We start from the raw sequence: 25169 nt of genomic DNA on the forward strand, positions 1-25169 counted from the left end.
AAATCGCAAGTTTCTCCACTGAGAACAGTGCAGCGACAGGATGAGCACAAAAGCCCTGTTTCCAAAGGGGTTCCTGCCTAAAAACCAACAGCTTTAAGCTGAACAGAATGCAGCAAAGTCAGGGTGAGCAATGGGCAAAGCAGGGCAAGGCAGGGTGGTCCAGATCCCCAGACCTCCCTCAGAAACTCTCTGTACCCCCCTGGCAGGATTTATAGCATCCCTGGACTGTCCAAGTGCCCCATGGGACCAGTGCAACCTCTGTGCACCCGCGGAACAGCTGAGCGTGTGTGAACTCATTACCTCCTGCCCCATGTGCTGAAGGAGGTGACAGTGCCAGAGGAAGCTGAACAACACCCCAATTTGATGTGAAAACCACATGCAGTTGTCAAGGATCTTGACAAAAAAGACCTTTCTGCTCTGTTCTTTTAGTTCCCCCAGACCTATTGGCTGCCAAGCGGTGGTAGGTTGTAGCTGACGGGGAAGAGTTGGAGGTGGGTGAAGCATCCGCAGAGCCAGCCTGCATGTCCTGGCCCCTCGAGCAAATTCAGGAGACCAGCCACGCTTTGTGCCTCCCTCCTGGATGCTCCCGGACCACCAGCACAACCAGCACAACCACACAGTCCTGGACAGTATATGCTATGAAAAAGCACAGCCCACGTGCTGTACCCACCATCGGTGCACAGCACAGTGGATATAGGGGATCAGCCCTACTGCGGGGTGGGTAAGTCTGATTTTATCACCAGAAAGTGAAATCACGCTTCAGCAGCACATGACAGGGTTTGTAACACATTTTCCCAGTCTGGGCACATGCCCTGAGGCTGCGGGGTGTGTGGGGGATTTTACACCCCCTGCCCCACCAGGGATGATGATGTCTCTCTCCCATAGAACCACCATAATGCATCGTTCAGGCTGATGCCTGCAAGGGAGACACGGAAGAGGCTCCCTGGCCTCAGGAGTATCTCCACCGCGGACATGCAGGAGGAATCAGGGGCTCTGGGACTCCTAACCCTGCTCCCCAAAACAAGGAGCTGCCAGTGGCACGGGTCAACTCTGCACCCATAAAATCAGACTTACCCAGTTGTCCCAATACAGTTTCGTTGACTGATTTCCTTTTCTCTGTCTTCTCAGGACTACTTTTTCTACCATCTCTTCCTTTCCTTCTTGGGTCACTTTTCTTACCCTTTGTCTTCTTCCCAGTTTGTTCTGGCATTTTTCAGAAAAAAAGGAAAACTCCGTGTGAGATGAGGCATCAGGGATGCTGCAGTGAGCAAGTTCCCCGTGGGCACAACCCTGCGGTGGAGACCTGGACCAGACCTGCAAACAACTCCAAGCTGAAGGGAGAACAGCGGCTGCTTTTTGGCTAACTGTAGGCTAAAGTCTCCATAGGTTAAGAAAATCTGTATCTCATAGGTTATATAAAAAGAAATTTGGGCCTTGAACCCCAAACCCTGCTCAGACACCTTCCAGGAGCCATGGGGACCTCAAGTGTGTCACCTGTCACCGACTACAGCATGTCCTGGAAGGATTCACCTGCAAGTTTGACAGCAACGGTACCGGGAGCATTTTAAAGCAGACTTTTGATTTGATTTGATTTGACCTTTTCGTGATACTAACTGCTTGCAATCACACTGTGAGGGGGTGAAAAACCCCAAAGATATAAAAATTAAGCAGTATGTTGAACATACGTAAATAGAATAGGAAAGACTACCAGCATTGCCTATGGAAAGCCAGGGATATAACTCATAGCTATGTACACGATCAGCTAAAAATCAATGTTTCCTAAATGGCTTTGAACTTCTATTGCATTTATTCCTCTTGGGTAAACAGGACAAATACCCTATAAAAGTAAGACTTGTATTGCCAAGCGAAATACTCTTTACCTACCCCGTTAGATCATTCTCCCAAAATTAAAACTTCTATTAATTTTCAGAGGCAGGAAGGATATTGCCCTTCATCCACAATGTGAGTGGCTGATGGAAGAGGTGAGACATGCAGGTTTTTCAGAGTCTGGCCCATAGGTTGAACCCAGAGAAGCTGTGCAGCTATTAAAGCAACAATCTTAAAAGCTGGTTGGGTCAGAGGAAATAACCTCTGTTATTGTGCTGCAGTGGAAATGTACTGGGCGAGCAGGGGAGAGAATTGGTATTGCACCTGCCTGAGTCTGGATTAACAGAGGATGTACAGTCCTGGGGTTGCCAAGCCAGGAACCCCTCCTGCCCAAAGGACTCACTGAAAGAAAGTAGAAGCAAAACAAGTATGTGCTACGTTCCTGCCAAATAATTGGAGAAACGCAGACATATTTTTCACTTCGCTTACAAAATAAAAATCTAACTTTGTTTAGACAGCATAATAGGGCTGAAGAGAAACCCAAGCAGTTACTTGTTGAAGAGGAATCTGTCAAAATAGTAGCCATATTTCAAAGCCAGACAGTGTTTACTTTCCACTCCATGAAAAACATAGGTGAGAGAGGTGGGTTCATTTTACATGGGCAGTTCTCACTAATTTTATTAAAAATCTCCTGCTTAAATGACCATTTGTCAGCGTGAAAAATAAAACCCCTCCAGTTTTGAGTTTTACATGGGAGCCACTCCAAAAAAACCTTTGTGCCAAAACCATCTTTGAAATAACCCAAACAGATTTTGGTCGATGACTGCTGTAACAGCAGTTAAAAACTGGCCTCATCCAGGCAAAATAATGCAGACTTTTTCTTTTCTCCAGGAAACCCCATGTACGTAGAACTGCCCAGTCAGGAGCTGTGTGGAAGGGATGTGTGTGTGGAAAGGATGTGTGTGTGCAAGGGATGCTACAGGATCCATTCCCCCCCACTTTCAAACCAGTTACTTCTTCATAATGATGCAAAAGGCAGCAGTGAATTATCCAGAGCTTTGGTCCCACTGGAAGACAAGTATCTTTAGCTCTAAGTATCGTCAACTGGCATCGAGGAGACTGTCTCTCTGTGCCGTGACGCCAATGGCCGCGGAGGAGCTGGGGGTCATCATGAGGGTTGTGTGCTACGCCATGGAGGTGGTACGGACCGATGCTGTGCTCCTACCTGGACTGTGACTGTCACAACTAACCAAGCCATCCTCCCTTCCCACATTTGGGATTGCAACTTATGGCCTGATGCTGCCTCCCAGTAAGGAATTCCTCCCAAGCTCAGGAGAACAGATGCACCAATGCAAAAAGGCACTCAGGTCCCTCATGTCCCCCTGACATGGGAAGGACCCTGGTGCACAAAAAGACCTGGAAATCCCAGGACCAAATTCCAACAGCTGAGCCTTTCCCCAGCAGCAGAGACTCGTGGCAGCCGGCTCCCGGAGGCAGCAGCCCCTGCTCAGGCTCAACCAAAAAGCCCATCCACGAGAGATGAGCAGCTTGTCTCAGGTGGCTGAGATCACATAACAAATTGGCAAACACTAACCATTTAGAGTAAGAGAGAAGAACATTCGCATCACAACATATGAAACAATCCCCTAACCTGCACATCAATCACCACCTGAGCCACCCGCACACTGTGGGTTTGTCTCTGATCGCTCACCTTTAAGCAGAACAAACACCAAGCAACGCAGACAGTCCCAAAATGCAGCCGGCAGAGTCCCGACACAGCTCCTGCTCACTGTCTGGCATCCCTACCCCATGGGGGAAGGTTCCAGCTCACCCCAAAGCCCTCCCTGGAGGAGCTGCTAACTCTCCCCGCCTCACTGTGCTGGAGAGGGTCGGGCACGCACTGGAGGCTGGACTCTCCAAGGCATTTTGGGGAATGTATGTCCCCAGGGGGAATTTCCAGCCATCTAACGCCCAGCCCCATTTGCAAGGGAGGTGAGCTCAAAAAGCCTTCCTGGCAACCTACCCAGCACCTGTCTCCTCCCAAGAACTGCAAATGCTAAACTGAGTTCAACCAGCTGAACTGAAGAGCATCACAAGGTCCTTTGCAACTCCCCCAAAACCCCCAGAGCCTGGCAGCAACAGCACATAGCATCTGCCTTCAGGATCTGAGGTTGTTGGTCTTGTGTTCAATCCACCCATTACTGCCAAGCTGGACCTCCTGCCTCGCTGCCCAGGCCAACAGCATCACTGTTGGGAGCAGCACGCAGCACAGATTTTGTGGGTGCTAGGGAACAGCTCTGGGGATGTGCAGCACAGGGTCTCCCCTTGGTGGGAACACCAGGAACACCATTTTGTGTGTGTCCAAGCTGGTGACCCATACTGCTGGTTCAGTGAGGACCTATGGAACAAAACAGAGTTTGCTGGGGACTGAGATTTACAGGACCCACATCTCCTCGGGTCCTGGTCACCCCTGCCCTGCGCGCCTACCTGCCTCTGGCCATCAAGAGGAAATAGCACAGACTCCAAGTCACAAACATCTCAACATACACACTTCTCAGCCTCCAAAGCTTCAGTCAAAGGAAACTTTTGTCAAAGAAAGCTCAGCCCAGACGGTTCCTGAAGAAACCCCAGCCATGTGATGGCTTCAAACGCAACTCCAAAGCCACAAACACAACAACCGTCGGCACAGTCTGCCAAAGCACCAGATGCTGCTGCTGGAAACTGTTCTGCAGCCACAGGCTTTGGTCTGCGCTGCCACCAAAGGGAAAGGAGGGGGGAGCAGGAGCTGTGGGCTCTGGCACTGCTTGTGCAAAAGGAAAAAAAATGGGACAGAAGGAAATCAACTTTATTTCAGTTCCTTAATAAAAGGTGCCAGAGGTTTTGCATGCAGTAGTGCTATGTTCTCAACTAGTAAGTACATGGAGCAGGGAGCTGCAGCTGACCAGAGCTAAAGGAGCTGGTCTCTAGGAGCAACAGACATCCCACCAGCAGCTTAACCTTCGGTTCTCGACAGAGCCAAAGACATCTCCAAAGAGTCCAAAGCGATGGCTGCTGATCTGTGCCAGGGAGCCAGCTGCCGTGGACCAGCCCCAATGACAGCAGCCCGGTGCCCAGGATTTGTCATCTGCTCCCAAACAGCTCCATCTCCACGAAAGTGACCCAAAACACTGCCTTAGCATCACCATCTAACCAAACACTTAGTCTTTCTGAATGATTCCTGCGGAGAGGAGGTTCAAGAGGGATCTGTGAAAAACAAGGGGCTCCAACACTCCTGGTCACCCAGGTTATGGTTTTATTGTGTGTTTCTGAACAAAACTGGAGACGTGCAAAGAGTCAAAATACAAACTGTGCTTAAAAAACACCGCAGGGGCGGGGGCAGCTCTGGTTTCCTTGGGGTGGGGACTGAGGCTCGGGTACGAGTCTTTAGCTGCAGAAGATGGCAGGGACATGTGTGAGAACCAGCTCTGGCAAGTGGTACTGACCTGGGTAAAGATCTTTCTCAATAAGCTTCATCTGGAGATGGAAGATCTGCTCCTGGAGTTTACAAATGGTGTGTTTCATTTTCTCCCGTCTTGTCACCATGTAACAGAGATTTCTAACCTACAGAAACACAAGAAACAGTGTCTGGTTTAGGCAGGGCTCAAAGCAGGTCCTCTCAAGCTGTGTCGCTGCTGGAAATCTCTGTTCCCCGTGATTCCGTCCTCTTCATCTCGCCATCATCTGCGCTGCACCAAAACTTCTACCAGGGCTCTTTGGATATGCCAGGACTACAGATGAGGAGTCTTGATCCAAACTGTGCAATACAGGTGGGAAAGTCCATGCGGTGAACTGTTCAAAACCCAAACATGCTAGACATGGGGAAGAAATTGTTTGCACTGCCAGTGGTCAGACACTGGTCCAGGTTGCCCAGAGAGGTGGTGGATGCCCCGTCCCTGGAGACATCCCAGGCCAGGCTGGACGGGGCTCTGAGCAACCTGAGCTGGTGAAGATGTCCCTGCTCATGGCAGGGGTGGCACTGGGGGAGCTTGGAAGGTCCCTTCAACCCAAACTGTTCTATGATTCTTAAACACGTCTGTTCTGGCTCCACTGGCCACGACCCCATGGAGGGGACAAAGAGGGCTGGATGGCTTCTCCAGCACATGCACTGGGCACACGGAAGCCATAAGGACGCATGATATCTGCGGAGATGCAGCTTTGCTTACCCCAACAACAAGTCTCTCCTGCAGCAGCAAGTCTCCCTGCAAAGCTCTGCAGACACCAGCCAACCTGCCTGGGGCACCCACCCCAAACCACAGCAGCTGCCTTGGGAACTCCAAACACGGCTCCCCCAGCCTCTCTCACAGCACAAGGGACATCAGCCACCACCACTGACAGTCCCTGGGGCAGCAGTGAGCTGGGACCGTCCTGCTCAAGGGGCAGCCCCAGTCTGAAGCCCACCCCATGCAGAGGAGTCTCTCTCTTTCCTGTCTTCTTCTGAGCATAAACAGTAAAGCAAGTTAATCTTTAACTTCTCCCATCAAAGGTCTGAATGCACAGGCAGGGTTTGCCCTTCGGCATCAGTTCTTTCGAGGGCACAAATTCAGCCCGAATAACACAGCATGCAGGGAGTCAAACGGGGCCAAGCATGCTGCTAATCTGCACTGATCAGTCAGGATTAATTTTCAGTACTTGTTGCAGCACATACCTTAACTTTGTTGTTGCTACACATCAGTGTACAAAGTGACCAAGACCCACAAAATGGGAACAGAGCTGGGAGAAACAGGTAAATTATTTTGTGATCTTACCCAGGTATGGCAACGGTGGGGACACACAGGGTGTTTTAATCTCCTGCTAATTTTCACAGACCTGTATGAAGAAGTTAATGTCTCTAAAGGATCTGGAAAGTCTCGGAATGGAAGATGCTGTAGAAGGAGCACTATAATACTGGACCCTCAGCCCAGCAGCTGCATCACCCACGGGCCCTGTTCACACCCGACACAGCAACCTGCACAAAGTAATGCCAAATGCTCAGAGATACTTCAGTGCCCTGGGTGAACATGTCAGTTCTCATCCACAAACTGCTCCTTTTGCATGGAGGGAGAGACCCTCTTCCCGCAGCCAGCATGGGGAAGGGGCACAGGAGGGACAGAGCTGCAGGTATGAGGATACCCATCTGCACATCTGCCTTACAGAACTGCCTGTTGCTCTAAAGCAAATGCCAGGACAAAGCATAGAAAATACAGCAAAATATCCAGGTGATGCTGGCCCAGGTCAGCAGCGGGTACAGCTCTCCTACCCCAAATCTGGCCCCTCGATATGATTACTCACTCTCACTCCACACCTACCTGCAAACACTGATGTATTTTGTCCCAGTACAAGAAACTATCACCCAAGTGGGAAGCCATAAATGCAAACAATAAAGCATGAGACACAAACGCTCCTGTGAGCTCTGTTAAACCCTGCTCGTCACATGGGGTTGCTGATAAACAGCCCCAGCAGCCCCCAATGACAGGGCTATGCTGTGACACCTGCTGGCATCTGCCCTGGGACAAATTTCAGTGCCACGCTTTTTTGCCAGCCCTGCATAAGGGTGGCTGGAGAGCAGGGCTCTGTCACCATGGTTGCGGCAGGCTTCACGGTTTTTGGAGGAAACGGATGGTTTAGGTGCAAAACAGAAAGTGCTGATAGCAGCTAACAGGGTTTGAGAGTATTTACTCAGCTTCCTGATGTTGTGAAAGAACAAAACTGCCTGTAATAAGGTGAGGAAGAGGTGTTCTGAATCAACAGGCACTAATGTGTGTGGGTATGTCCACACCTGCATGTGACACTGATGTCTCTGATTCCTCCTCGTCCTCAAACCCCTCTCTACAGAGGAAGGCTGGGCTATTTCCAGGCTTGGGGGACTGTCCCTATGGGGTCAGGAGCCTTTGTGCCTCTCACGGTGACAGGGTAAGTCAGGACCTCGTCCCACGCTCACCTGATCTCTGCCACCATAGGCTGTGAAAGCAGCAGGATGACTACGGCCATCCCCTAATAGCATCGTTCTTACGTAAGGACAATTTGGAAACACTGAGGAATAGAGGAGAAAGAGCTGCTCTTTTTTGTTGTTGTTGAATCACCTAGTTATAAACATAAATCAGTGAGCTATATGCCATATATTTTACTACATTCTCTTTTTTTGTTCGGGATTGGAGAAAACATCAAACTAAAATTTCTTTGTGAGGAAAACAACTGCCTCTGGCAACCCGCATCTCAAAGTGTTTGGCGGTATCTCTATGATTTGGTATTCCTGGAAGAAAACATGACTTGTGCTGTGCTTAGTATTCACACACACTTGCACAGCGTAACCCTACCCAGTGCTGCTTCCCCAAGCCACACTTAGATGCTGGTACAAAAGCCTGGAAACTATAGGGTTTTTTACAGCTGTAATTTAAACAACCAGTCCCTGAAAAAAGCTTAAAATAAAAAGGCAAAGGGGGTTAAAAAAGCCCCAAAAGAAAATGGAGGGACTGTATTAGGATTCCCAGGCAACAGGTTTAATTTGCTGACACTGAAGTGCAGAAATGACAGTTGTCAAGGGATGGCAGTGGGAAACACCATCACCCTGGCTGTCCCTGCATCACCTGCCCCACTGCTTCTGCCTCCCCCACTCTTGGATCCAGATGCCACCATCAGCCCCAAAATCACAACCATTTCTGCCAGATTAATTGCTGAAAACACTAAAATGGCATGTGATACCCCAAGGACACCCTCTGAAAGCCACCCTTCCAGGCTGCTCTTCTCTGACCCCTATTTGATATCAAGTATCAAAGTGACAGGATGAGAGGAAATGGTCTCAAGCTGCACCAGAGAGGTTTAGATTGGATATTGGGAACAATTTCTTCATGGAAAGGGCTGTCAGGCATTGGAACAGGCTACCCCCAGAAGTGGTGGAGTGACTATCCCTGGAGGGGTTTAAAGACACGTAGATGAGGTTCTTAGGGACATGGTTTTGTGCCAGTGTTGGCTTAACAGTTGGACTTGATGATCTTGAGGTTGTCTTGCAGCCAAAATGATTCTATGATTCTATTCTACGATGCGATGCCTCCTTATTGCAAGTGAAACGGGATGGCTGGCAGGATCAGACAGCTGTGGCATGTTGGCAGTGATGGGATTTAAACCCCTATCACCCATTTGAGCACTGAACTTTGATCTGGCCAATATTTATTGTTCTCCCCTCTTGCAAGAAGAGCAAACAAACAGCTCTTCCAGGCCCAGGCAGAGAAACGCATCCAGGAGTTGCTAAGCAAAGGCTGAACACCAATGGGGAATGACCCCACAAAGCCTGGAGGCAACTTGAGAAAATGAGAAATTTGGTAAAACCTGTAGTTTTGACACAAAGAAATCAAAGAGAAGCTGCCATGCTGCGTCTTTGAATTAGGCAGCTCCTGGAGCAAAGTTCTGTACCCAGAGATGCACAGTGGTTCCACACAGCTGGGAAAGTCAGGCTGGGAGCAAGTGGGAGCAGAGGGAGGTGGAGCAGCCTGGTTTGGATTTACAACATAAAGAAGCATATGAGGGGAATAAAGTGAGTTGAACTCGTCACCCTTGGATCTGGCAGCTGCAGCCTATTTCCTACAGCTCGGTGCTAGAGACTCATTAATGGTGGCACCAGCCCAGCCCAAAATAGAGGTGGAAACGTGACGCAGTAAAGGCAGAAGCAAAGGAGGGACAGACTGGCAGAGCGATGGCAACAACAAATGCAGTGATGAAGGCCAATAGAGCAACAGAAAAGGTATCAATAGCTTGAAATCCAATTGCTTTTACACAGGAGAAGGGTCTCAGGCTCTGAGACCCACCTGAGGAGGTGGGTGCAGCAAGGGACCAGGGCAGGCTGGTCCAGAGCCAAACCCCCACCTGGACACGAACACAGTCCTCACCTGCACCACCTTTCTCTGATGGGTTTAATTATACCACAGACCCACAGCAGCTTGGAGAGAGAGTTCAGGGACAGCCAGGGGCAGCATCACTTGGGAGCAACATCCTCCTTGGGAGCAGCATGTCCCCTGCAGCACCCTCTGCACCCCCTGCTCAGGGTCTCCACGGCACCACCTCCACCGGGTCAAAGTGATGTTGTTTTCCTGCTTTCCTCCTTCTTTGCTGCTTCCAGAAACCCCCTGAGCCCTTCCATGGTTTTGCACCCCTGGAGGGTGGTCAGGCAGGGGCCATGGGTTCACCCCTCTGGCAGGAGCAGGAGAGCGGGGACCAGGCAGGGCTCAGGTTTTAGGCAAAGGAGGAGAGGGAGCTCAGTCCCTGCATGCCAGGCTCAGCAGCCCTGCCCTGCCTGTCCCTGTCCCACTGCCGTGCCCCTGCCCCCCCCAGCAGTGGCACTACCGCACCCATCCTCCCTGGCCACTCTCTGCTGTCTCACTCCAGGTGCTGTGTTTCTTCTGTTCTTCTTCCCCTGGCTGCTTCTTGCCTTGGCCACCCCTCCTCCTCTCCAGCCTCCCTCTGCCCATCCCTGCTCCTTCCCTCCGAGCAGCCATGACAGCCAAACCCGCAGGCTGGCAGCGCAGTGCGGCACCAAGCGCAGCCCTGGGGGTGGCTCTGGCACCGCTTTGGCACTGCTGCTAAACCAACGCTTGTTCTCCCCCAAAAAGCTGCCATGGAGGGCGGCTGCTCCCTCCCCCTGTGCAAGGATGCTCTGTGCCACAGGGATGCCTGCATCCTCTGGCTGCATCCTCCGGCATGGCTCTGCCTCCGCCGGCAGCTCCCCAAGGAGCCGACCCACTTTGGGCTACGGCAGGGAATGCCCAGTCCCGCTGGCCCTGCAGCTCACTCCTGCCATTCACCCGTCTTTGATGTTTAATGTGAGGAAATAATGAAGTTCTGCCATGCCTTGCTGCTGGAAAGCATCTGAGGGGCAGCACAGGATAATTTTGTGGTTTGAGACTATTCAGATGTAGTGGATATAAGCTGCAGCATCACCTGCCTCGCTGAAGCATCCCTCCCCACAGAGATTTTGAAACCCCGGCTGAGACCACCACTGACTTATTTCATCAGTGTCAGTGTTTTGGCAGTGATGACACATGCACACTGAGCACCACTATTCATCTGAATATGCACTAGATGAAGGGACACAACTGTGAGGGGTCAAGAGGGAACAGGGCTCGTTCTGTCTATAGTTGCCAGCACACATTAAAGCAGCTCTGATGGAGCACATGGGTACAGCACTGAAGGAAAAGCTGTACTCACCCTCTCCAGGTCTTGCCTGAGGTGCATGAAGAGCTTTAAGCGTCGGTAGAGAACATCCTGTTCTTGCTGGGCCAAGTTGTCCACCTCATCCGTTTTTGGTGTCAGCAGCGGTTTGTTGGAATTTGCTTTCCTCTTCAGCTTCCAGTACTGGTAGACGAAATCCACCAGCGATTCATTCAAGTCAAGGTTCTCAGCCACCTCTGACGGTTTCACAAGTTCATAGAAGTCCTCCTCCAGCTGCTGGAGCTTCTGCTTCCGCAGTGTAACCTTCTCCAAGTCCAGCTGGGCTTGGTCGGGCTCTGTCCTTGCCTCCTCGGGCAACTTGGTGGCACCGGTGCTGTGCTCAAGGCAGAAGGACTTGAACTTCACTTCATCATTGTCTGCTAGAATAGTCCGCATGTCCAGGTTGTGATCGAAGGCGCAGGTGACGTGGAATGCGGTGACGCAGGCGGGCATGGAGCACTGCAGGGAAAAGGAAAGAGCTTAAAGCCAGTGCAAAGCATCATTGGTGGGGGGATGCTTACCAACACAACAGGACCATAAGTGCTTACTACAAACCCAGTGACACCCATGGGAGTGACAACACCTACCACAAAGTGATGGATGCTCAACCACAGGTTCTCCTTATGGAAGAACACCTGTACTGCCCAACTCTTGCACACCTACAAGCTGGACACCATAAACACAAGCAGAAGAAACCCAGGTACAGCAGGTATCAGCAGGCACCTTCCCACATCACCTGCTTTAATCCTCCCCTGTGACAGGCCCTGGTCATCTTTCACCTACCATCAACAGGAGTTTCCGATGGTTCTTCCAACAAGACATGTCAACAGCCAGCAACAATAGCACAGGCCAATGGGATACTCAAAGACTGACAATGGATTTTTCCTGATGGAGAAATTTCCATCTCTATTTCACCCTTAAACTACCCCACTCTGTTACCACATCTAAAGCAAATATGTCATTTTCACTGAAAGAATACAGAACACATCAAGGATTATGAGTGAACGTGGTATCTCAGAAGCAGCCAACACTCAGAGCATGTCTTTCTCCTCTGGAAATTACATGGCCTCTAATGAGCTCCATTAAAAAAGGATTTAAAAAAAAAGGCAACTCAGCACATACAGAGTAAAACATCATGAAATTAACTTTTCAGAACTATTATAGCGGCTGGAGTGTTGTTCAACTTCTATCAGATTAATTTTTTAACAATTTTCCTAACTTATCTCATGCTTAAAGTACTTTGGACCCCACAGGCAGCAAACTCCAGCCTGGTTTCCTACAGAGGAACCTCTCCAGCCAGCACTCTGCCCGTGTCCATGCCAGTACCTTCTCCCCCTCTACTCATTAACTGGTTTTTAATGGCTGAGAGCGTCAGGTAATTAATTCAGCCATAACCCATAAGAAATCATCTATTCCAGCTGCTAATGACCAGTTAAACTGCAATAATGAGACATTTTAAGTGGGCTATTACTGTAGGCACCATATTTCAGCATTTATAGAAGAACTGTTATTGCAGGGGATGAAGATGCAGTTGTGGCCTGAGGGACCAGGCAGAGGAACAGGAAATTTCCTGGACATTGATGACAAACCGTTCGGGATGCTGTAGAGTTTTACTTGGGCTTGCTGCACTTTAATTCTCAAAAAGAAAAACAAAATAATTCTGGTAGTAGTTGAGGAACAGAAGTGTTATGTCCTTTTATCTTCATCCCATCAGCCCTGAACTCCTGCTCAGTCACCCTGTGTGTGAACTTTTGACGTTGCTGCTTTTAGATATTTTCCCCTGACTTTGTTTATGAATCTGCTGGTCCTTATGAAAGCAAGAGACCTGTGCAGCTTCCAGGGCCAAGAAAAGCATTGGCAAGCAGTGTCCAAGTCCTGCCCTCCCAGGGTTCTCCAGGCGGGTCTCCAGACCCTGATCCAAAGCCTCCGAAACCAGTGGGACAAGCCAGCTGCAGCCCCCACCAAGCCCTGAGCTGTGTCAGCAGGGCTGTGGGCAGCAATGCTGGGCACTAACTCCTGTGGCACCAAATCCAAGTGGATTATGAACTCCTACCCTCCTGTTTACCTTGTGTAAATACAGCCATTTGTTCCTAATTTCAGCCAGAAATTGCTCCTGCAAACAGGCGATAGCTTGCAAAAATCAGCTTGCACGCAACTGTTTATTTCTGGTACCGCACGGGGGACAGCAGGAGCCCAGCCTGACTCTGCAGCATCCAGTTTTATTCAGGCCTGTCAGTACATCATACGATGGCTTTTAAAGTGCAGGTGCTCACTCCTGCAGCCATAGCGTGAGCGCTAATATAAGGCGGATTTGTGATGTACTTTCAAGTTGCCTTTGCCAGCTGGAAGCTCCCATGACCGAGCTTTCTTCTCTGGTAGCCAACACAGTAATGGTGCTGCATGGAGCTACAGAGCTCTTTATGTACTCCTGACGTACTCCTCATGCGCTCCTGATGTACTCCTTCTTGGTTGTTCTGGTGTAACAGCCACAGGTGATTTAAACTACAGCACCCTTTTTGTGCTCTTATGCACATAAAGGTAGAAAAAGTGGAGACTGAGAACTCACTGCCATCGGTGAAGTACGTGAGCTAAGGAAAGCCACGCAGCCATCTCCCCTCCCTCCTGTTTCGGCCACCAGTGCTACCAGCAGCATTAACAACACTGCTGTGGCTTTTGCCAGGACGTCCTGCTCACAGGAACGACCATCACTCCACCTTAGGAGTAAAGCAAAGCAAGTGACACCTACCCTGGATCTCTCCTCTGACGGATGGCAAGCAGCGCTTGTCAGAAACCATGCCCAAAATGCAAACAGAAAATAATTAGGCAGCTCAGCTGACAGGGCCGCAAAGAAAGGTACCTGGTCAGCCATGGCTACCCGAGGTCTTTGCATAAACTGACAATGAAAACATATTGATACATCCCAGAACGGTGGAATGAAGCTGCTCTTCATGGGCAGGAGCGATCTGCCATGCAGTATAAACCAGGCTCAAACGAATGATGCAGTCCCCAAGTCTGCTTCGCTACTGATCATGCTTCGTTATCTTACAGCACCTTTCATTCAAGGATTTCAGCACGCTTTGCTTAGCCAGGCAAATCCATCCCCAAACAGAATTCTGAGAGAGCGGGTGAAAACTGCACCAGAGATTAACATGGGCTGTTAATTAGTCCTCGAACCACTCTTACTGGGAAGAAACAGAGGGATGATTTTATTTGCCAAGAGGTTTACCAGCTCACAGCGATGCTCTGCTGCAGTTTGGGGCCAGAGGGGAAGGAAGCGGCTCCTCCAACAGTCCTGCGAGGGGAACTCAGGAAGGAAAAATTAATTACCGGTGCTGAATTCCAGCCAAGCCATCAGCCACAACACTTCTGCATCCTCACAAAAACTACCATGTGATTTTTAGTGACCACAGATGGTCTGGACCCTGGTAGCACTTCTCAGCTGAAATAGGTGATTTCAGCACGGAGACATCCTGGGAGGCTGTGGGGCTGAGGCAGGGGATGGCAAGGGGCTGCGTGGTGCAAACACCCTGCTCTTCCCCCCAGGGAAAACTGCACATTTTCAGGGCTACAGACACAATTGGATGACAGCTCCGGGAACCGCCACACCAGTTATCCCAGTGGGTGGGGACCAGTAGCACAAGCAGCTCAAGTGGAGCTGGCAGCAGTGGTCAAAGGAACGATAATAAATGAGCGGTGGAGGACACTTCCCAGGGCTTTTTCTCCAAAAAACAGCACCAAAAAGAAAGCTGGAAGGTAATGACAACAAAAGATGGTGACCTTTGGAGAAGCCTGCCAGCAACTAATAGAGACCTGGCATTTTGTGCTGTGTTGCAAGGGCTTGGTGAGCTCTTCCAGTTGCTCTGAGAAGCAAGGAGAGAGCTGGTGAGGAGCGAGCTGGGTCCCAAGCAAGCGCAGCTGGGACTTGGGCTGTGCCAGAGACCAGCTCCTAGCACCCTCTTTTCCATCTCAGCAACGCAAACGAGAAAATTCCTGCTGGATACTGAGCTCTCTTTGGCATCTCCTGATGTCTGACCACAAGAACCACCATGAGGTCATGACTTCCCCTTAACAGGAGATGGGGAAGCTGCATCCCTGCCCAGCATCCGGGAACTCTGGCTCAGCTACAGCCACACCAAGTTACTCTGGCTTCACAGCTCCGCACCAGCAAAGCAAGGGAAGTAATTACAGGCAAGCATTGTGGTCAGAGGCATGGACAGCAGCAGGGAGCCCTTCCTCAGGCTTCCTTGGGTTCATTTCCATTTTTACGGTCAAATTTGGATGGGGAAAAATACCCCAAGGCACAGAGGTGCCTATGTAGAAATATCTCATATTGGTCTCCATAAACGTGGGGGAGGTGGGTGTTTTTTGAGCCCCATGCCCCTCTGGGATGATGGTCTTTCACTCCTCCAAGCTTGACCTCTGGATATCACCTGCCATTTCAGCAAAGCCCAGTTCTAACCAGCCACTTGGAAAAACCCCTCATGGAAGTAACACCCCTCCTTCCCCAGACCTGCCTGACCTGGAGCACTCGATTCCCAGTGCCAAGGATAAAAGCTCAGTGCTTTAGCAGAAAACAACCTTCTCCTTTTAGAGCTGGGTCATAAACCTGAAATGCTGACAAAGGTAGTTAGATTACACCTGTATAAACAGGCACTAATCAAAAAAATGCTTCATAAACATAAGCTTTCAAAACAGAGCTCTGTACCACTCATGAGTATGGAGCGTGTTTATTTACCAATGGGTGAATTTGTTGATTTACCCCACAAATCCTTAAATAAAGTCACTGCCTGCTTTTTTTTGCTTCTTCTCCCCCTTTTCCTTGAAGCTAAACCATCTCGGGCGTGCTAGGGTGGCCTCGGAGAATGCTCCGGTGACAATTTCCTGAAGACTTAGAAACTGTGAGCTGCCGGCACAGAAGACAATAAAGCTCCTGCTCCATCTCAGGTGACCTTTAATGCAAATCCATTCAGTCCCAGGGATCTCACAGCTCCCGTGCCATGCCAGCACTAAGAGGATGAAGCCTCGGAGAAGCTGAATTCTTTTTGATGCTGCCAAGCCTGTTGTTTGCCTCCTTCTCTGCCCTTCCGTTCTTTGAAAGCAGTTGCCGTTATGACACAGTATCTCCATCTGGCAGGGTGAATAAGCAGATCCACCCAGAGCCATCAAAAAAGAAGTGAGTCAACGCTAGAGATTTAAAGAAGTATTGTGATATTTCATTTCAAGCTAAGGGGATTGCTTTTGAATAGCTCCCTTTAAAGTATTAAACCCAAGGCAGTCACACAAACGTAATGGAGCCTGCAGAGATACTATTCCTATCATCCTTCTGCAACCAGCCAGCTATCCTGGTCCCCAACAGTCACTTCTGCTTACACCGACCTCTGAGGTACAGCTCCCATTGCTGTACGGGAGCTGATCAGTCAGGACTGGTCCACATCCCAAACTTTCTCCCAACTTTTCAAAGCTAGTCCATCCTCCTCTGCACACCAAGACTGCTTCCACGCCTGGTCTGCCAATGAAAGCAACAGGCAGCAGCACGGCAGAGCAGCAGATCTGACAGGACAAGGGGTGATGGTTTTAAACTAAAGGAGGGGAGATTCAGGTTAGACAGGAGGAAGAAATTGTTTACAACAAGGGTGGTGAGAGCCTGGCCCAGGTTGCCCAGAGAGGTGGTGGATGCCCCATCCCTGGAGACATCCCAGGCCAGGCTGGATGGGGTTCTGAGCAACCTGAGCTGGTGAAGATGTCCCTGGGTGGCACTGGATGAGTTTTGAAGGTCCCTTCAACCCAAACTGTTCCATGATTCTATGATCCCCCAGCCCCTTCTTAGGGACTGCCAGCCCCTTACACTGCCAGAGTAGGGGGATGCAGGGAAATCACTGGATGCAAGAAGGCTCCCCAAATGTTCTTGCATCAAGTCTGCTGCATTTTGGATGGGAGCTTCTGGTCTTTGTTCCCCAAGAATAGAGATCATGGTCTTGGAAGCTCTGCCCCACTTTTGTAACAGGAAAGCCCAGAGCATCCTGCTTTCAGTCTGAAAAGAGAACATCTCATGCTGCTGCTGGGGGGAGAGCTGGCCATCAGATGCCCGCAGTGGTTTACTTAGGTGTGGAGAAAATGTGGAATGTAATATGCAGTCAATACTCTATTTTCCAAGCCCGCAGGATAGTGAGGACTATATAATTCCAGGGTTTCCTGATATACCCCCAAAAGAAAGGCTTCTTAGCCAACCCCCACTGGTTTGTGAAATACTCATGAAATATCTCATGAGTATCTCACTTTTCCAGAAGCTATGCCAAGCCTTTCTGCTGGAGATTCCTGATTTCAAACCAAGGTCATTTGTAGTCCCAGTAATTAGTGTCACTACAGCAACATCCCCATGTTATGCAAAGACAGTTAATCTAGATTCCTAGCACTCAATACATTAAATAATTGCAAACAGCACCTGATGATGTCTGATGAGTGCTAGTGCTACTGTTGTTAGGTTTACTCAGAGCAGGAATAAGCCTCAGCCAGATCCTGTCTGCCAACAAGTTGAGACTCTCCAGTGGCTATTACAGGCACAACCCCAGAGGTCTGAGTTTTTCAGTGCCAAAATACATACCTGAATACACGTCCCAGTGCACTCCTTGCAGAGGCTGCAGGACAAAGCCCATCTGCTTGCTGGGATATGTGAGATCTTTGTAATGGGTTCCATTTTTTCAGGACATCCAATGCTAACCTGGTAATGAAATAGAAGACGAGTTGTAAATGCTAGTTACCATTCCAAATCTCCTACAAGGGGATGTCTGTAGTAATATGAATGATGGATGGATATTTTATTTGTTATTTTTTAGTGTCATTTGTAATGTGGGAAAAAAAAAAACAAACCCAAAACCCCAGAAGCAAATCTGGATGAAATGGAAGTAAAAATTCATGACAGTGTTTCCTCTCAACTAATTCCTCACCTGGATGTTGCTGTGTATCTCAGATGTGCACACAAAATCAGCTTTACCCTGCCCAGGCAGGTCCTGTGAATGCCCCCACCTCTGTCCTCCCTTAATGAGGTGCACCTTGGCTGCTAATTAAACACATAGCCCGATGACCGACCGGCATGGCAGCTCTGACCCGGGCACGGCTTGACGATTCAAACTAGACTTGCCATTTAAACCATAAATGAACTTCATAGGCTGAGACCTGGAAACCAGGTCTGTGCCCACCCAGTGCCCTGGAAACCAGGTCCACGCCCATGTGTCAAGAGGAGGTTGGAAATCATCTTACTTCAGGTATCCATAAGGCACAGCTAACGTGGACCCATTTCGTCCCGCTCCGTGTAGGTTTCAGGGCTCCCCCTCTCTTGGGGCACAAGAGACACTTTGGCTGAACCCCGAGGGCGCAGGTCCGGCACAGCCAGCTCCCGATGGGCACCTTCAGGATGCCGTAGCATGCCTGTGGGGACACGAGAGAGAAGGATTAGTCCTAGCAGCCCAGGAAGAGCATCCTCCAGTGCCTCCTCCTTCCCTCGCACCTTTTTCACTACCGTTGGCTTGTTGCCACTGCATCTGGACATCCTGATGATAAACAGCAGATGTAGAGCAGCTCCACAGTCACAGACAGTGAGGTTAAGTTCTTCCTTCCTCGCTGCCTTCCCTATTTTCATGTGGAGACTCATCCTGGACCAATATGTCCTGGTTTTTAATTAAAAGCTAAGTAGACAAACGTGCTGTGTACCATGCCAAGCATCCACCCGGCTGTGTGTCAGGGTGCTGGGGGCATCCAGGCTGCTCCATTAGAGCCCCCATCACTGGCAGCTTTGCCATGCAGACATCCGCCTGCTCATCTCCTGCCCATTCCTGAACAGCTACCAGACCCACGACAACTCAGAGAAGTAAGAAACGCTGTGTGGAAAAAACCTCTGAGGTAGCTGAGGGCTGAAAAGCCACAACCCCATGATTGAGAAAGTTGCCCACACTGGTTACACACCCAACCCAGCCCAAAGGGGAAGCGAAAAGAACTATGGAAAGGTAAAAAGGGGAAACCGATAGTCATGAATATAAATCAGAAGAGAGGAACCAAAAAGGATGGTAAATCTAAAGGAAGATAAACCTAAAGGAGGCAAGGACAAGACTATGGCCAGGAGACCGAGAGCTAAAGGACTCTGGTCACCCACGGAATTCCCAACCTGCTGCGATAGCACAGGATGCAGAAAAGCCAAAGTGCTTCATAAATATTTCTCTTCTGTACTTGGGGAAGAGCCAAATGATAAGCTGTATCACATAATGGTGATGATAAAATACTTTCCACTTCGGCTGTAACTTACGACTGTATAAAACAACTGCTGCTAAAACTAGACAGTTTTTCCCCAGCAGGTCCTGATAAGTTGCACTTAAATGGTTTTCAGAGAGTGGCAGACAACTGCCTTGGGCGCTAATGCGGGGCTGTGTCCCTACTTTAAGCGAGGTGATGTAGTTAATTTTAGATCTGGCTGCTCTGACATCTCTCCAGAAGGCAAGCGGGCAGTGCCGATAAGCACCCCCAGCGCTGCTGGCTGTAAACTCAGCCCAGGCACTTGTCAACTCTGCTTCTTGAAGTTTACCCCAAAAAATAACAAGCTTTTCGTCCCAGTGCTGTAAGTCACTGCCACCGCAAGTGTCAGAGCCGCAGGTGGGGATGGGGCAGAGGGGGCACACAGAGATGCGGGAGCGTGGGAGAAGTACATCTTTGACCTTTACTGACCAAAACACACTTCATAACATGGCTTTAGGCTGCCTCAAACCACAAATTGACTCTGATAGTGATTTCCAAGGGGAAAAAGCCACTTCCTGAACATCTTATTGTGATAATAAGGAATTAAAGGAGGTAATATTATTGCTGTGAGTCTACACAGTTCGGAGAGACTTAACTGTGTGTTTCACAGCGCCTCCAAATCTGACACATAAATCTTGTCTGTAACAGAGTTTCATAAAACGTGATTTAGTACCAGACAAAACCAGCTAGGTATGTACTACCAGGAGAACAAACTGGCAGACTGATCTCAAAATCCCAGAGAAAACAGGAATTATGACCAGGTGTACATCTCTAGCAGAGTCTTGTCTCTTGGTTATTTATTCCCAGAGGCTTTAGAGCAGCTGAAGGTGCAATTCTACTCCTAGGAGCCTCTGTCCTGGAGAAGGAGCAGCTCTGGAAATGATGCGGGTTATCAGCTAAACACACTCTCCCAGTCCTGTGCCAGTCCGACCGAAGGTGCTCCAGGAACACGGAGCCAGCTCAGTAGGAGCAGAGCAGCTATTTTTATCACTGTGCCTGTCATGGGCTCAACATCAAAGAGAAGGGGACACCGAAAAAATGGGGAGGATGCTGAGCCAGGGCAAAGCTTGGCCTGGTTCATGTAACAGAGGGAGAGCTCGGCTGTGTCCCCACGCCTGGGAACAGGGATTTGGTAGTGACAGGACCTCGGCATGGTGGCTGGAACCTGCATGGATCATTCCTGCGCTAAAGAGATGTGCAACGTTGTTACAACAAGAGCAATGAACCACAATGGCTTAACAGTGTGGAGAAGATTCCTCCTCACCAAAAATTTAGAAATTAAGATTGCATGTGTTTTCTAAAAGCTACATTTCATAGAAATTAACTAATAGCAAGCCTCATGGCTTGTGTTATGCGGATAAGATAATTACAATGATCCCTTCTGGCACCATAACTCACCAACGTGTGTCTTGGCACAACCCTGCTCTGCCCATTCCCGCTGGGATGCAGAGGACAAGGCATCGCTCTGGGCATGCCCTACAGGACCCCAGCTCCCCTCCACTGCTTCCCAAATACACAAAACCCATGGTGTGGGGCAGGTTAGATAAGGAATATGATGCCACGTAACACCCTGTGCTGTGGCTCTGGACCTGTGTAAATCAGGGCAGAGATTAAATTAGGGGCAGCTTATGGGCTGGCACTGGGCTGGACTCTGCTCTCTGAAAACAATGGAAAATCTTCCTTTTATTCCAAGAGCCTTGAAATCCAGCCCGCTGTGTTCCCTCCTGCAGCACCGCTCTGCTCCCAGCACTGGGGTTGATGCTGAAAGCGGAGCCCACAGGTGCCATGGCCCGTGGAGGGGACAGCCGGGGTCCGTATGTCCCCACAGCAGCCCTGTGCACGCTGACCTGCCCCCCCCGAGGCCCGTGTCAGCTCACGGCTTGGCATTGCCATTTGGGCTTGTTAAAAACAAAAATCAACCCCAACCCTGAATCGTCCTGGTATTTTGTGGAATCTGATTCACTGATGGAAACCATTCAAAACACCCACATCCCGCAACTATAGATATCTCCAATGCTCTCCCACCTCCAGGAAGTGCTGACGGAAAAGCTGCCCAAAAGATGAGCAAATGGCTCTCTTCAGAGGGAAAAAAAAAAAAGCCAAAATTCCTCCACACAGAGGGTGAAGCCCACGAGCTGCCACCACCACCCCAGCACTGCACCGTGTTTCCCCTCAAAGTACGACCAGCAAAACCTTCCCGAACCCACGAGGGGCCCAGGGAGACCCTTGCATGGCTGTTTTCTCCTTATCAAGGTTTCCCCAAGAGCAGGAGCCCACAGACTCCCCCAGCAAGGGCTTGAAGCATTTCACTCAATTCTAAAAATAAATTTACTTTCCTCCAGGCAGCAAAATAAACACGAAATCCTATATTTGTATAGCAGGGAAGATGGGACAGAAACCCTGTAATGGGAGACAGCACTAGTGGAGCTGGGAGGCCCCAGTACCCCCAGTATAATGCTGGGGAGGAGGGGGGAGGTCCATGCAAGCGAGTGCAGGGCTGCAGACCTGCACCCCTCCCAGCCCACAGTCCTGCACATGGTCCTGGTCATCTCTGGGTGCTAAAGGTCCCATGGCTGCAGTTTAATGAAGAAAGATGGGCTAAAGACAGATAAGGTAAAGAAAGAAGAATCAGCACATTAATGGAAGAGGAGGCATAAAATGAAATATCACAGGTAACAGAGGGAGGGGGCAAAGCAAGCTCACAGGAGGTAGTTTTCAGCCTCTGGCTCTTCATTTCTGTGGGCACTTATCAAGGGTTGGGGCTAAGAAAGTAAAAAAGGCAAGTTTTCTGCCTGCCATCTACCCAAGACCCCATTTGCTACCCCTGCTCTGCTGCAGACGTGCTGGGAATCCACTAGAACAGCTGAGCAGGGATCTCCAGCCGCTCGTGGCGAGAGGGACAGTGGGGACGGGAGGAACCGCAGGGAGGGTACAGGAGTGTGATGTGCCAACAGCCAAAACCTGCAGTGGGGGCTCACCTGGTGCACGCAGACGTTGCATTTGTCACAGAAAACCATCTCATTGCCGTCCTCCCCCTCCGGCGAGCGGCAGACATCGCACACCACATCCTCGTCATACTCGATGCCCAAACCTTCCTCCGTTTCAATGGCAATGTTCATGTTCTCGTAGCACATGGTCTCCAGCTCCTCCAGCACTCGCTCCAGGGTCATCTCGTCCAGCTCAGGCTTTTCTGCAAGGCAGAAGGCAGAGGAGGACACTGATGCGGCTCCCATCTGCCTTCGGGGAGCGTTTTGCAAAGGGCTGAGCATTTTAAACCGTAGCTCAAGAGGCAAATCCACAGTGATGGTACAAGCAGCGATTCAGAAAGCGGCTGCTTCTAACTCGGGATGCAGTTTATGTTTCATAGACAGTAACAAAATATTGCTGCTGGCTGAGAGGAAAGAAACCCATTCAGCTGAAGCAATGCGGATAATTAGGTCTGACAGTTTAAATGTTCAAGGAGACAAGTTTTGCAAAGATGCTTTCTGCAGCGAGGGCTCAGACAAGCTTTGGCAAAACAAAGTCAATGCTTTAATTGTTAAGACTGAAAATTGACCCTTTTAGGGCCAATTAAATGGAACTGTAAAACTGAAGCAAAAGGCTGAAACTGAGAACAAGTAAGGATTTTTTCCCGTGGCTGGGTTTAGTGGAATCAGAAGGTCAGACACCGCCATGCTGTGTTTTATCCCCCCATACCAGGATCTTCAGTGGAAAGAAGCGGCAGAGGTGCCTGACCAGCTATTTATCTAGAGTGATGACCAGGAATATGAGTCAAATAATCAGAAAAGGCTTTTTCAGAGCATTAACCCCCTGCAGCGGGATACCTGGCCACCTTCACGGGGGATGATGCTGCTGCCAGCAGCTCGGCAGCTCCAAAACGGTGCCACACTGAGTGCTGCTGCCAAAGGTGCTGAGTCTCACTCGCACACAAAAATCCCAGTGCCACAAATGCAACATGAGGCCACTCCAGGTAAGGGAAAAAAGAAGGAAAAAATTTGTCAGCAGCAGGAGTGAGGTTCGCTGTTAGGGGTGAGAGGCAGAGTTAAGCCCCCACCGCACCCTGTCTCCCCGTGAGCACTATTTCATCACCAGAGAAGGTGCAGAGATGGGGATGGAGATACCAGCAGGATGCAATAAAAATAACTTCATCTCTGCATTCTGTTTGTGTACATTATCTGTGGTGATGGCCAGGATGGTCCAGAACGCACCAGACAGCAGAGGAGCCTGACCTGCGCTGCTGTACACCCTTTTTGTTGCAAGGTAACGGGAGAAAATATCTCATTTATGAGCAGAGAAGGGGAAAAAAGGCTTGAGGAAGTAGTAATATGAAGCAGTTATTAATTAAATGTTCAGTGAGAAATTTGTTATCCTGGGCATCTCTCGAGCCACAGTGTGACACCCCTGTCCTGGATGCACTCTGGGGCCCTGGGAGGCCCCTGGGGCCAGGGAGGGATGGGGCACAGGGGTCCCAGCCAGCGTTCCTGGCCCCTCCAGCTGGATGATGCTGGCAGAGGCTGCACCTTCCCCTGACAGCCACAGACTGGCCAAAAAATCTCTGTCAATGGGGAAAGCAACCTGCAGTTGAGCTCGGTAAGCAAACACACCATAGTCTGCCTTTTTAAGCTCTTCCCCAATGTTTCATGTTGGCATGGATTCCCTTGGCTTGACAAGTCTCTGCAAACATCTAGCCTGGCATTTTACACTTCTGTGTCTAGTCTGAGATACCATCTAAGACAGACAACACTGTTCTCTATCGCAGCCCTTTCAAGAGCTCGGGCTGCTGTGCCACAACATGTTAAGGAACCTGACAATACCTGTTTTATTGCCCAGCAGCCCTGGCAATGGGTGCAGCTTGCTCTTGGCATCGTGCTGGTCGGATGCAATAGCGCAAGGAGAGGGTTACAGACAAAGCCAGAGTGTTACTTTTGCCTTAATGGTGTCCCTTTATAAACACACCACCTGTGTTGCACTTGATGGAGAGCTGCAAGCCATGAATTCATGTGTGTTGTGTGGCCAAAAAGGCCACCAGCATCAAGACCAGCATGGCCAGCAGGACCAGGGCAGTGATCGCCCCCCTGCACTGGACTCTGGTGAGGCTGCACCTCAAATGCTGGGGTCAGATTTGTTCCCCTCACAACAAAAAAAAACCTTGAGGTGCTGAAGCGAGTTGAGAGAAGGGAATGGAGCTGGGGAAGGGGCTGGAGCACAAGTGTGATGGGAGCGGCTGAGGGAGCTGGGCGTTCAGCTGGAGAACAGGAGCTGAGGGGAGACCTTCTGATCTCTAAACTGCCTGAAAGGAGGTTGGAGCCAGGGGGGGTCGGTCTCTTCTCCCAAGGAACAAGCATCAGGACGAGAGGAAATGGCCTCAACTTGTACCAACTGGATCTTGGGAAAAATTTCTCCACAGAAAGGGCTGTTGGGCATTGGAACAGGCAGTGGTGGAGTCACCATCCCTGGAGTGGTTTATAAGAAGTCGAGATGAGGTTCTTAGGGACATGGTTTAGTGACAGTGTTGGGTTAATGGCTAGACTTGATGATCTTGACAGTCTTTTCCAACCCAAATGATTCTATGGTTAAACAAGCTCTCGGTCTCTGTTTCAAATCCACACCTGTGATCATGATCCCAGGCACTGGAGCGTCAGCCTGAGTTACTCCCTTTCTCCCAATATTTCAGCCTCTGCTCTTCTGGAAAGCAAAATGATCACTAAAGCATTCCTGGTGCTTTTCCCCACACACTTTCTGGAGCTGCTCATGGGAGAGGGCAGGCAGACAGCAGGCAACTGCAGGCAGCGCCAGGAAGGAAAGGGATGGGGGTTTCCACAGGCATCCTGATCTTGACCTGC

At 49.9% G+C, this 25169-nt stretch overlaps 1 protein-coding gene across 3 annotated transcripts in view; it reads right to left on the reverse strand.

Annotated features, from left to right (window-relative positions):
* JADE2 (jade family PHD finger 2) overlaps window positions 1-25169 on the reverse strand; it is a 78466-nt gene that overhangs the window by 5909 nt on the left and 47388 nt on the right. For 2 of the 3 annotated variants that reach the window (XM_005503478.4, XM_013367358.2), the window contains 6 exons: window positions 22305-22516; window positions 18301-18468; window positions 17645-17761; window positions 11041-11502; window positions 5310-5427; window positions 1075-1203 (listed from right to left, as the gene is read on the reverse strand). In XM_005503478.4, the coding sequence (XP_005503535.1) occupies window positions 1075-1203; window positions 5310-5427; window positions 11041-11502; window positions 17645-17761; window positions 18301-18468; window positions 22305-22516 (1206 nt within the window). The remainder of the gene's footprint in view (window positions 1-1074; window positions 1204-5309; window positions 5428-11040; window positions 11503-17644; window positions 17762-18300; window positions 18469-22304; window positions 22517-25169) is intronic. The other variant, XM_013367359.3, reaches the window with a different exon arrangement.

The sequence above is a fragment of the Columba livia genome, chromosome 14 (assembly GCF_036013475.1).
Source record: "Columba livia isolate bColLiv1 breed racing homer chromosome 14, bColLiv1.pat.W.v2, whole genome shotgun sequence".
Taxonomy (NCBI): Eukaryota; Metazoa; Chordata; class Aves; order Columbiformes; family Columbidae; genus Columba; species Columba livia.